The sequence below is a fragment of the Schistocerca gregaria genome, chromosome 7 (genome assembly GCF_023897955.1).
Source record: "Schistocerca gregaria isolate iqSchGreg1 chromosome 7, iqSchGreg1.2, whole genome shotgun sequence".
In the NCBI taxonomy this organism is placed as follows: Eukaryota; Metazoa; Arthropoda; class Insecta; order Orthoptera; family Acrididae; genus Schistocerca; species Schistocerca gregaria.
Genome location: NC_064926.1, coordinates 539,720,103 through 539,733,021, shown reverse-complemented (window position 1 = coordinate 539,733,021; position 12,919 = coordinate 539,720,103). Strand labels below are relative to the sequence as shown.

The window sequence follows — 12,919 nt, the reverse complement described above, 5'->3', positions numbered from 1 at the left end:
GCCGTCAGTGTACGCAATGCCAGAGCCCTGATACATTGCAAGGAGGGAAAGAAAGTGGCGCCGGAAGGCGTCCAGAGGGACTGAGTCCTTCAGGCCCTGTGCCAATTCCAGCTGAAGGTGAGGGTGAGGCACACACCAAGGGGGTGTACGCAGAGGTGCCCTGAAAGGAGGCGGAAGAGGTAAAGCCTCAATCCCGGAGAGAAGCTCTCGGACGCAAACCGCGATCGTACTGCCAGCCCTGGGTTGACATTCTGGAAGATGGACGTGCGACTCTGGGAATAGTAGCCGATAGTTAGGATGCCCGGGCAAGCTGAAAACATGGGCAGCATAAGCGGCCAGCAAATGTTGGCGCCGTAACCGCAATGGAGGGACACCTGCCTCCACTAGTATGCTGTCCACAGGGCTGGTACGGAAAGCCCCACTATGGAGGATTGGGTCCAGCACCCGCAACGCAGATGGGGATGCTGAGCCATAAGCCAAGCTCCCATAATCCAGACGGGACTGGTAGGGCCGTAACAGGGTAGATCGGTCGGCGCCCCAGCGGGTGTGGCTCAAGCATCTCAGAGCATTTAGATGCCACCAACACACCTGTTTAAGCTGCCGAATATGAGGCAGCCAAGTCAACCGGGCATCAAAAACTACACCCAAAAACCTGTGGGTCTCCACCACAGCAAGAAGTTCATCGGCAAGATAAAGCCACGGCTCAGGATGGACTGTTCAGTGCCGGCAGAAATGCATAATGCGGGTCTTGGCACCGGAAAACTGAAAACCATGCGCTACAGCCCAAGACTGCGCCTTGCAGATAGCGCCCTGTAGCTGACGTTCAACAGCTACAATGCCAGTAGAGCTGTAGTAAAGGCAGAAGTCGTCAGCTTACAGGGAAGCGGAGATAGAATTTCCCACTGCTGCAGCGAGCCCATTTATTGCGATTAAAAACAGGCAGACACTAAGGACAGATCCCTGTGGTACCCCGTTCTCCTGGACTTGGGAGGAACTATGAGAGGCCGCGACTTGCACGCGACAGAAAATTTCGGATAAAGATCGGCAGAGGGCCCCGAAGACCCCATCACACTGCTATATATTTATGCCCACTCATGGTTTCTCCTATAGAATTACACACATACAAAAATCTAATTTAAAAAAGAATATTTGTAAGTCAAAGACTAAGTAGTGGAAATGTTATGTTGGCAACACTACAAACACAAACTTCAACACATACTTGAAGTACGAAAACAAACAGAATACAGTGGTGTGCATAAAAGTGTGTGGTAATAAATGCATAGTGCTGCAGAGCATCTAAAAAGTTGACAAAAATTATCAGTGTCTAACACAGAAAAACAACGATGTACTAGCAGACGGCATTTCCTGATGAAGCGAGAAAGCAGCCAAAAAATCACCCTAAGTACAAACCAACCTATTCTCAACAAACTGTTTTGAATCTAAAAAGTGAATCAAAATGTAAATAAACTTAATTACAGACCACTGATGATGCTTTACCTCAATAAAGCAAAACGCATCTGGTGAAAAAATAACGCATTTTGTAGTTGCAACAACGAATCAAAAATACCCTCATGTAAGTCTTATATGTAGTTATTATTATTATAACTGTATATGACTGAAAAAGTAATGCAAGGCCTGGCAAGGGATCAAGCTGGAGCTATTCATTTTTCTTGCATATGTAAACATTGTAGGGTCTTCTAATTTCCCATACAATTACTCACAAGATGTATGGGAAATATTTGCAGAGTTTTGTATGACAGGTGATAAGAGACTGTAAATTCCTTGGGCTGCAGTTGAATGGCACCTTCAATGGGAAAATAATGTTAACTCTGTAAAACAGAGAAATAAGCAGGGTATTGTTCTTGCTTAGCCAGCTGTACAAAATATTGTATAATAAAATGCTGATGACAGTGTACTATGGGATAATTTTTCTATTTATAATTATAGGATATAACTATGGGGTTGTGCTGCTGAGGTGCACTTGAACAAAACTGATGCTACACAAGAGAGCTCTTCTGATAACACCTGGTCTTGGGTACTGAGGCCAGTTGTGGTGCGCTTTGCCAAAAGAAATACGTCACTATACTCCTCAAGTGTATACCTCAGACCACAAATTAGCCTAACAGCTCTCTTGAAATAAGCACAATTATTACAGACAAAGAACAAAATTAGAAATAACAGCTCAGTGTAGTACAAAAACTTGCCATTATCCATTACAGCACATACTGGGGATGGATTTAAAACAAAATTAAAATTTTACTTATAATCAATAGGCTCTTAGCCGTGTACATAATGTGGGGTTTGCAAAAATCATAATTTTTGACTACATGCAAAAAGAAATGCACATAAATCAATAAATAAAACATCCTACTGATACAGTCACATCATGGATCCATAAAGCAAAAAATAAGTGTAACAAAAATAAATTACATAATATCATGCAGTTACTTTTCTTCAAAACAACTACAACAATGTACGCCAAATATAAGTTACAGCTTTCAATACAATTATTTACATAAAACTGAAACAAAGTTCCCTCCTCAGTGAGACGCTGTGTTTGATTTACAAACGATTCCATTATTTCGTAATACAACTGAATAACAGTTACATTATTTGAAATGATTGAAACAATTACTTTATAAACAACTAACCAACAGTTCGTGGCGATCAGCTCGTCCATCTCTGTCTCGATCCACTAACTGCCGAAATTCTGATCGTCGTTGTTCTTCCACTACATTGCCCGCACTATCATCAGCAGCTGCAGCAGCAGCTAGCCCTAGCTGTTGTTGTGGAAGACTCGAGAATTCCTCCTCTGTCAGGAACTCGTCACCATCATGATCTGTAAGAAATGTATCATGAGATATATAGTCTTCTGTCTAAGAGCTATCACGGAAAGTCTCAGACTGACTTTACTTAACAATGTCCTGAACAGTTATGCATCTATCATCATTGTTATCTTACACATGGAGATTAGGGATCTTCATGTTATAACTCCACAAAGTTTATACCATCATTTCCATGGTTGTCCCATAATACATCTTCTACCTTTCAGATTGAAGTTCAAAGCTTTCTTGGGTAACCTTCCATTCTATTAACATGTGACATATTGTAACCAACTGTTTCTGTGTTCAGTTATTTCCTCATTAATAGCATGGACATAAGTCTGTACTTAATGTATTCTCAAAGAGCGCCACTTACTGTAAATGCACATATGTTTAAATTTGGCAACTTACATTACAAATTCACTCAGTTGCATTTATTTACGTATAAAAGCCTATTTCAGAATTTTCTTTTGTGTGAGAGCATGTGTACAATGTGTCAATTTGAAGTTCTAGATTTGAATACTTTACTGATCACACTGCTTCTGCGTAACCTTTCATTGATTGTATCAATAGCTATTTGTATTAAGAAGTTTCAAACATTCACAAGTGCTGCAATAAACTTGTATTGTTATCGTCAATTATAGGTTTAAACTTAATTGTGCTCTTTTGAAATTTTTGAGAACAGTAGACTTATTCTCATTCAAAACAATAATTCTCCAATTTTGCTGTACAATTATGTCAGAAATAAGTTATTTTTGAGAATTTTCAGATGCTTACAAAACTAGATTTTCATAAGTTACCGGTAAAAGTGTTTTGAATAAAATCAGCACTTCCGGCTCACAATTCTGACAAAGAATACATCACTCCTGAATGTCACTGTATATCAGCGCAAATAAATGTGTACGTGGAATGTTCAGTGACAAGCCAGGCTGCGACATCCAAGACTTGCGCCATAGGGCTGGGAACTGTGGGGTCCCCCTAAATGGATCAGCTGTGCACTGCACAACAGAGGCTGCTACTCAAGTGGGTGACAGTGTGTGGGGTGCACACAAAGATTTTTTAGATCAGGCGACTCTCCATCCAATCCAGATAATGACAGCTGTAGGAAACCCAGAAGCATCAGTGTAAGATAGAAAGACATGTCTCCACATGTGAAAATATCAAAATCCTAATGCTTAACTGCAAAACCTTTGTGGCAAACTGCCAGAGTTTGAAGCTCTCCCCAAAAGCCATGAAGCTCACATAATACTAGGTACAGACAGTTGCCTGAGTCCTGAAATAGATAGCAGTCAGAGTTTAGGGGAAAATTTAAGAGTTTATTGAAAGGATAGGCTAATGGGACATGCAGGTATTGTATCTGTCACAGTAGACAAGAAACTCAGATCCACCGAGATAGAAATTGAAGCTGCATGTGAGATTGTTTGGGGAAGTCTCAGGGTTGAGCATAAAATGATAACTGGATCCTTCTATCGCCCCCAGACTTATCTTCTAATGTAAACAAAAACTTGAGAAAAAGTCTCAGTTCATTTGTGCATAAGTTCCCCAATCATATTATAATCATCAGTGGAGACTTTAATCACGCAACACTTAACAAAAATTACAATTTTGTTAGTGGTGGGCATGATAAGACATATTGTGAAATATGAAAATGCCCTCTCGGAGAACTACCTATAACAGATAGTTAGGAATCCCAATCACGATGTAAATACTGGGTTTATCAAAAAAATCATAACTATTATGTTATTTGAGATATGTGCATGAAGAACATACTGCTGGAAAGAGCAAACTCCCAAGTTTTACTTGGTACCAGTTAGGTAGCAGTATTGTGTACCCATTTCATTTCTAGTAAAAGTGGTGTCAGGACAACAGACAGCATTTTGTGTTCTTTGTTTTGGAAAGTGCGGGTCAGTAACAACTATTCAATGCAACTTTCATACTAGGTGTGATGTGCATCCTCTTACAGCACACAGCATTAGATGATGGCATTAACAATTCCAAGAACAGGTTGTTTGTGTAAAGGCAAATTGAAGGGCCGTCCCTGAATGTCTGACACAGACATTGAACACATCCGCCATAGTTTCACAAGGAGTCCACAGAAATGCATTCGCCTCGCAGCTCAACAAGCCCCCAATGTCCGTCTGGCAATCTTTGCTTCGATGTTTACACATGAAGCCATACAAAATTCAGCTTCTGCAAGCTCTTTGTGAAGGTGACAAACAACAACGTGTGGCGTTTTGTAATTTTGTGTTTGATAAGATGTAGGATGACAGTTTTCTTCCATGCTTAGTGTTTAGTGCCGAGGCTATTAGTGCACCAAAGTTAATGTCCAGTCCCTAGTGAATGAGACAGGAAATGAAACTGGGAGTGGCAGGGCAAAAGCTGAAATGTAAACCAAGGAGCACTGCCCCAATTTAATTCTCCTACCACTGAAAAGATGAATGAAATAAGTATTAGCATCAGTGGTGTTGAGAAACAATTGAAATCGTTGAAATTGAACAAAGCGCCAGACTATAATTTAATACGTCCCTTGAAGAAAAAAACATGCCCAGTTCTTGGAAAAAAGCAGAGGTCACACCTAGCTACAAGAAGGGTAGCAGAAGTGACCCACAAAACTATCGTCCACTATCCTTTACATTGATTTGTTGTAGAATGTTAAAACATATTACATTGATTTGTTGTAGAATGTTAAAACATATTCCGAACTCAAACATAATGAGGTATCTTGAACAGCACGACCTCCTCAATGCCAGCTAGAATGGATTCTGACAACATCGATCATGTGAAACCCCAGACCTAGTCGGCAGACATATCTACTGTGCTATTCCCCTCACACCCACAGTCCTCCCACGATCATCAAGAACCAGCCATATAGGACTGCCCCTTGCATCACTCAGTACCATACCAGTCTGGAACAACTGAACCACATCCTTCACCCAGGGCTCTGATTACCTTTCATCGTGCTCTGAAATGAAGGACATCCTACCTAAGATACTTCCCACCCCTCCTAAAGTGGTGTTCTGTCACCCACTCAACCTCCACAACATCTTAATCTGTCCCTATACCAATCCCAATCCCTTTCCACAAGGGACCCAGGTACGAAACCTGCCCAACCCACCCACCCAGCACTTTCTACTGTAATCCTGTTACAAGTTTATCCTACTTCATCAGGGGTCTGGTCATCTGTGAAAACAGACATGTTATTTTCCAGCTCTGCTACAATCACTGCACAGCTTTCTATATTGGTATGACTACCAACCAGCTGTCCACCAGGATGTATGGCCAACACCAAATTGTGACCAATAGCAAAATACACCATCCTGTGGCACAACATGCAGCTAAACAAAACACACTTGATATCAATGGCTGCATCTCTACCCGAGCCATCTGGACCCTCCCCTCCATCACCAGTTTTTCTGAACTGTGCATATGGGGGTTATCCTTACAACACATTCTCCACTGCTGTTAATTATCCTGCCCTCATGACATACTCTCCCCACACCCTCTACCCAACAGTTTTCATCCTCTCTGTCCTATAATCTCCTCCCCATTTTCATGTCCCCCTCCCTGTTTATATGTAGCCCTCTGCAAACACATCTGCCCATCTTTCCCTTCTCCTCTGTACGTTAAAAATGTACAGGAACAATGAGGCGTGCGTGTGTGTGTGTGTGTGTGTGTGTGTGTGTGTGTGTGTGTGTGTGTGTGTGTCGTGATACGCGTAGAGAGAGGGTGGGAGGATGGGTTATATATAAGATCAAAAGTTCGTGTGGTATTGGCAGTTGTGGAAAACAAAACACTTAAGTATGTTCGGATGAAAGATGAGGTGGGATCAGTAGGAACAAAAATGATTATAACTAGCATAAGAAAGAATCTGCAGCATTAAATGCTGCATCAACAGACCGCATGGTTACGAAATCTGTGTTGTGAGGAGATGATTGTTAAGACAGTGTGGCTCTGAAGTGGATGCAGTTTGGAAGGCGGTGAATAAACCTAGGAAACACGAGAAAGAACAGATACTGAGAAGACTAATGCTATAGAGAAAAGTAACAATTGAAAACATCACAGGGTTGTAGGATGGAAGAAAGCCATTCAGCAAAAATCAAACATTGGAAACTCCAGGTAGAAATATCAAGAATGTAGGAAAAGACAAGATTGCTACTTACCAAGAAGAAGACACATCAAGTTGCAGACAGGCCCAATTTAAAGACATTCACATACAGCGTTCGGCCACAGCCTTCATCAGTAAAACACACACACACACACACACACACACACACACACACAGACATACAGACACAAATGCACAAAATTCACACACACACACACACACACACACACACACACACACACACACACAAGCACGCACACCTCATGCACACATGACTGCCAACTCCAGCATCTCAAGCCAGAATGCAACATCATGTGGGATGCAAGCAGCAATCTGGAGGGCTTGGGAAAGGGGAAGGGATAGTAGTGTATGGGAGAGGAGAGTGACGAACAATCTGGGCTCAGGCCAAGACACCCTATCTTCATTCCATCAAAACCTCAACACTTTCTCCCTCATCTGCTCCTCAATCCAGCATGCCACCTGCCTAGATGTTGACTTTCTCCTTCCTGATGGTTTTATCTGCACCTCTGTCCACACTAAACCCACCAACCACCAACAGTACCTACATTTTGACAGCTGTCATCCCTTTCACACCAAAAACTTCCTCTCATACAGCCTGGTCACCCAGGGACAGTGTATTTGCAGTGACAAAAACTTCCTTGCTCAGTATGCTGAGGATCTCACAAGGCCTTCACAGACCCCCCAGACCCAGTCCGAAAACAGATCACCTGTGCCATTTCCCTCACGCTCCCAATCCTCTCACCACCACCAAGAACCAGCCACAAAGGACAGTTCCTTGCTTCACTCAGTATCACCACACTCTGGAACACCTGGACCACATCTTTTTACAGGGCTTTGATTACCTATAATTGTGCCCTGAAATGAGGGACATCCTACCCAAGATACCTCCCACCCATCCTCAAGTGGTGTTTTGTGATACACCCAACCTCCACAACATCCCAGTCCATCCCTATGCCAGTCCCAATCCCAACTCCTTCCCATAAGGATCATATCCCTGTGTAAGACCCAGGTACAAAACCTGCACAATCGGTCCACTTGGCACTTCCTATTCCAGTCATGTTACAGGTTTATCCTACCCCATCCGGATCAGGCCATCTGTGAAAGCACCCATGCCATTTACGAACTCTGCTGCAGTCATCGCACAGTTTTTTATGCTGGTATGACTACCAACCAGCTGTCTACCAGAATGAACAGCCACCACCAAACTGTGGCCAACTGCAAAACAGACCACCCTGTGGCACAACATGCAGTTGAACATAACACACTTGATATCAATGGCTGCTTCACTACTGAAGCCATCTATATCCTTCCCTTGAGCACAAGCTTTTCTGAATTCTGCAAATGGGAGTTATCCTTACAACACACTCTCTGCTCCTGTAATTATTCCGGCCTCAACCTATGGTAACATACTGTCCCCACACCCTCTATCCAAAAGTTTTCACCCTCTCTGTTGTATCATCTCCTCCCCATTCTCATCTCCCACCCCCTTTATTTCTAGTGCTCAGCCAATGCTTCCTCCCATCTTTCCCCACTCCTGTCCTGTTTTGCTCCTTTCCCCACCACCCCACCCCGCCACTTCCTGATGCTGTGCCTCTTGGCAGTCTAGTCCCTACACACTCCACCAGACAGCATTTGTCTCTCTCCCCACCCATACACTACTATCCCTTCCCCACCCCCTCCAGATTGCTGCTTGCATGCCATGTGATGCATTTTGGCCCGAGATGCTGGTTTGGCAGTCGTGTGTGCATAAGATGTGCTTGTTATGCGTGTGTGTGTGTGTGTGTGTGTGTGTGTGTGTGTGTGTGTGTGTGTGTGTGTCATTTGCTGATGAAGGCTGTGGCCAAAAGCTACACATGAGTGCCTTTTAATTGTGTCTGTCTAGAACTTGATACCGCATTAGACACCACAGATGAAATATTCATCTTATTTCCTACAAAAGTATTCGTTATGGGAAGAACATATAATACCTGTAACTTTTGTTTAGGACCCCAACAAAGCATTGGATCCTGTATCGTGTAAGCACACAACAGAATGGCTGAGGTGCCAGGAAACGTTTGATAAAACCATACTCCACAACAGATGACCACACTGTTTCAAATTAAGGAGAAGTGTTGAACAATAAAGTTGACTCCCACATTCTTATTCATTCTCATAACAGATTCAAGTTTCAAAAAGCAATCAAAGAAAGGATACAGCACCTAAAGCCTTAGTCTTCTCCAATGATGTAAAGGTAACAGTAGTGGAAGCACAAGCAGAACTAGATCTCAGACATGAAGAATTTATGTCACGACAGTAGATTTATTGTTGAGCACAAATCTCAAAAAGTCTACCTAAGAATTGGAGGTGAAGAGGTAAACATTTAGACAATGTACGTGCTTAGATGCTGTTGTCTCTTTGGATAACATCATACACTAAATTACTGACAACAGCGCACAAAAAATTTCCAAATTCTAAACTGTAGTACATACTGTATTTTGGGGGTGAACATTTTCATGTGATTCCAAGATCAGTCCACACAAAACCTACCTTGAACCTAAACTGGTATATCTACTGGAGGTAGAAACAATTACTGGACAAAATAAGTTTCATATCACAGTGACAGAAAAATTCCTCTTCTTGCCTACAGAAGACAAAAATGCATAAAATAAGAATGAACAGATATAACAGCATCTGAGAGTGGAAAGAAATCTGATAGAGCTCCTGATAGTAAAGCAGTTACAGTGTTATGGCCACACTTGGAGAATTGGTCCCAACAAGAAATCTTGAATACATTTCAGTCTAAATGTTCCTTGGGAGATCTCATGATGACAGGGGAAAGTAGAGCTTTACGCACCTTATTATTCGCCACAAGACTTCTGGAGTGTGCTAGAGGAAGAGTTCTTGATGGTTAAAAGAATCACAGCTTGAAAGACCTCAGGACTAGAGATGGCAACTGGTATCAAATACATGAAGAGCTAATGTAGCTTGGCAAATGACTGTGGAGAATGAAATGGAGCAGAAAAATGATCATTATAATGAGGGTCCATAATCTCAAACCTTTTAAATCTTATCAAGAGAAATAGGCAGGCTGTGTGTGTGTGTGTGTGTGTGTGTGTGTGTGTGTGTGTGTGTGTGTGTGTGTGTGTTTTAGTACATAAAAATCTAGTTTAGAGCAAGTTAATGAGCAACAATGGTATTATTATAGTTCTAATAGGAATTAGAATAACCTGTACTGTTTTCAGAATCTCATATTCTATTAAATGGGAGCATCATAATCTCCCTTCATTCTGTTACTGACCTCAACATCGTAAAATTTGTTAATAATATAAATTGTACAGTGTTATCAACACAAAATCAAACAGGGATACTGCAAAAGCAGGACTAACTATAAATAAGTAGAGAAGGAATTAGCATATTTCATCAAAATATAAGGTATTGGAGATAAAATTAGTGAACTGCTTATAGATGTTGACTCTGAAATTATTGGAATATCGGAGCACCATTTAAATAATTTGACAATTCAGAGGCTTCCTTTACCAGGGTACAGATTAGCTGGCTGTTTTTCAAGGAGTTCCTTGTGGAGTGGGGGAGTGGCCACATACATAAAAAAATGGTATTCCATTTGAATTCATAGACATATCATGGCACTGCACTGAACAGGTATTTGAATGTTGTGCAGGGACAGTTGAATTTAGTGAAACTAAACTTCTAATTTTTGTTGTTTATTTGTTTCCTAATTCTGACTTCAGAGCATTTCTGCTCAAGCTAGAGTGGATTCTTGGTTCACTTTACAGGAAGTACCAAAAATTAGTTATGTGTGGTGACTTCAACACTGATTTTGTATACGACTGTGCAAGAAAAAGGGATGTTGGTGGATCTCCCAAATTCATATGACCTGATGCAGACTGTTTTTTCCAACCAAGGTGCAGGGGAAAAGTAGTACAGCCATAGAAAATATTTTTATTCATTCTTCATTGCTAGATGGGCATTCTGTTAGTAAAAGGGTGAATGGCCTTTCAGACCATGATGTATAAATTTTAACACCAAAAGGCTTTTCTATTCAAACAAATGTCACATATAATTACAAACTATGTACGAAAGTTAATCCAATGGCAATAGAGAGCTTTTTAAACCTCATTAAGAAACAAGAGTGGCAGGATGTTTATAGTGCTGATAACACAGATGACACATATAATGCTTTTCCGAACACATTTCTCACGCTCTTTGAGAGCTGCTTTCCATTAGAACATTCAAAACGGGTTACTAGCAGTAAAAGGCAGCCTCAGTGGCTGACTAGTGGGATAAGGATATCATGTAGAACAAAACAGGAATTATATCAAAATGTTAGAAGTAGTAACAATCAAGCTACAGTAGCCCATTACAAACAGTATTGAAAGATGCTTAAAATATTATTAGGAAGGCGAAGAGTACGTGGTATGCAGATAGAATAGCTAATTCTCAGGATTAATTAAAACCATTAGTTTGTAGTAAAAATATTTCCGTTACTGATAAATCAGATATATGTACAGTACTTAACAATTATTTTCTGAGCACTGCTGGTGAATTAAATAAAAATTTAGTTTCTACAGGGAATCATATAACACTCTTGGCAAATGCCTTTCTGAGATTGATGTCTGAAATACTCCTCTGTGATACAGACAAGAGGGAGATTGAGTCAACAATTAAATCAGTGAAGACTAAGGACTTCTATGGATATGATGGATTGCCTAGAAGAATATCAAAGTGCTGTGCTGCACATGTTAGCCCTGTACTTAGCAATATTTGTAATTTTTCCTTTAGGAATGGTTATTTTCCTGAACAATTGAAGTACTCAGTAGTAAAGCCGCTATATAAAAAGGGAGAAAAAGATAATGTAGACAATTTTAGTCCTATTTCTACTATGCCGTCAGTGTTTGCTCAAGTTATTGAAAAGGCTGTGTATGTAAGGATAATTGATCATTTTATATCACATAATTTGCTATCAAATGTGCAGTTAGGCTTTAGAAGTTGTTTAACAACTGACAATGCTATATTCTCTTTTCTCTGTGAGGTACTGGATGAGTTAAACAAAAGGTTTCGAACACTAGGCATATTTCCTTATTTAACTAAGGGGTTTGATAGTGTTGATCACGAAATACTGCTCCAGAAGTTGGACAATTGCGGAATACAGGGAGTAGCTCACAACTGGTTCACCTCTCACTTTAACAACAGACAGCAAAAGGTCATTATTCACACCATTGAGAATGGCTGTGATATGGGATCTGGGTGAGGTAAAGTCAAATGGGGGGGGGGGGGGGAGGGGGGGGGGGCAGGGAACAGTGATGGGGCCACTCATGTTCCTTAATTATTTAAATGATATGCCCTCTAGTATTATGGGTAACTCTACAATATTTATGTTTGCTGATGACACTAGCTTGGTAGTAAAAGATGTTGTGTGCAACATTGGCTTGGTTTCAGATAGTGCAATTCATGACATAAGTTCATGGCTTGTAGAAAATAAACGAAAGCTAAATCACAGTAAGACTCAGTTTATACAGTTTCTAACACACAATTCAACAAAACCCGATGTTTTAATTTCACAGAATGTGCATATGATTAGTGAAACTGAACAGTTCAAATTTCTAGGTGTTCATATAGATAGTAAACTGTCATGGAAAGCCCACATTCAGGATCTTGTTCAAAGACTTAATGCTGCCATTTTTACTATTCAAACAGTATCTGAAATAAGTGATTGTTCGACACGAAAATTAATCTACTTTGCTTATTTTCATTTGTTTATGTCATATACTATTATATTTTAGGGTAACTCTTCCCATTCTGAAAGGATATTTTTGGCTCAGAAATGGGCAGTTCAGGAAGTAAATGGTGTAAGTTTCTAGCCCGGGTATTTTGACGTTGCCCTCTCAATATATATATATATATATATATATATATATATATATAAAACAGAAAGAAACTTCCACATGGGAAAAATATATTAAAAATAAAGATT

General features: G+C 40.6%; 1 protein-coding gene across 3 annotated transcripts in view; it reads right to left on the bottom strand.

Moving 5' to 3' along the window:
* The window catches only part of LOC126281505 (45 kDa calcium-binding protein), a 134,127-nt gene that overhangs the window by 34,621 nt on the left and 86,587 nt on the right, over nt 1-12,919 (bottom strand). For all 3 annotated transcript variants that reach the window (XM_049980520.1, XM_049980522.1, XM_049980521.1), the window contains one exon: nt 2,652-2,839. In XM_049980520.1, coding sequence (XP_049836477.1) covers nt 2,652-2,839 — 188 coding nt within the window. The remainder of the gene's footprint in view (nt 1-2,651; nt 2,840-12,919) is intronic.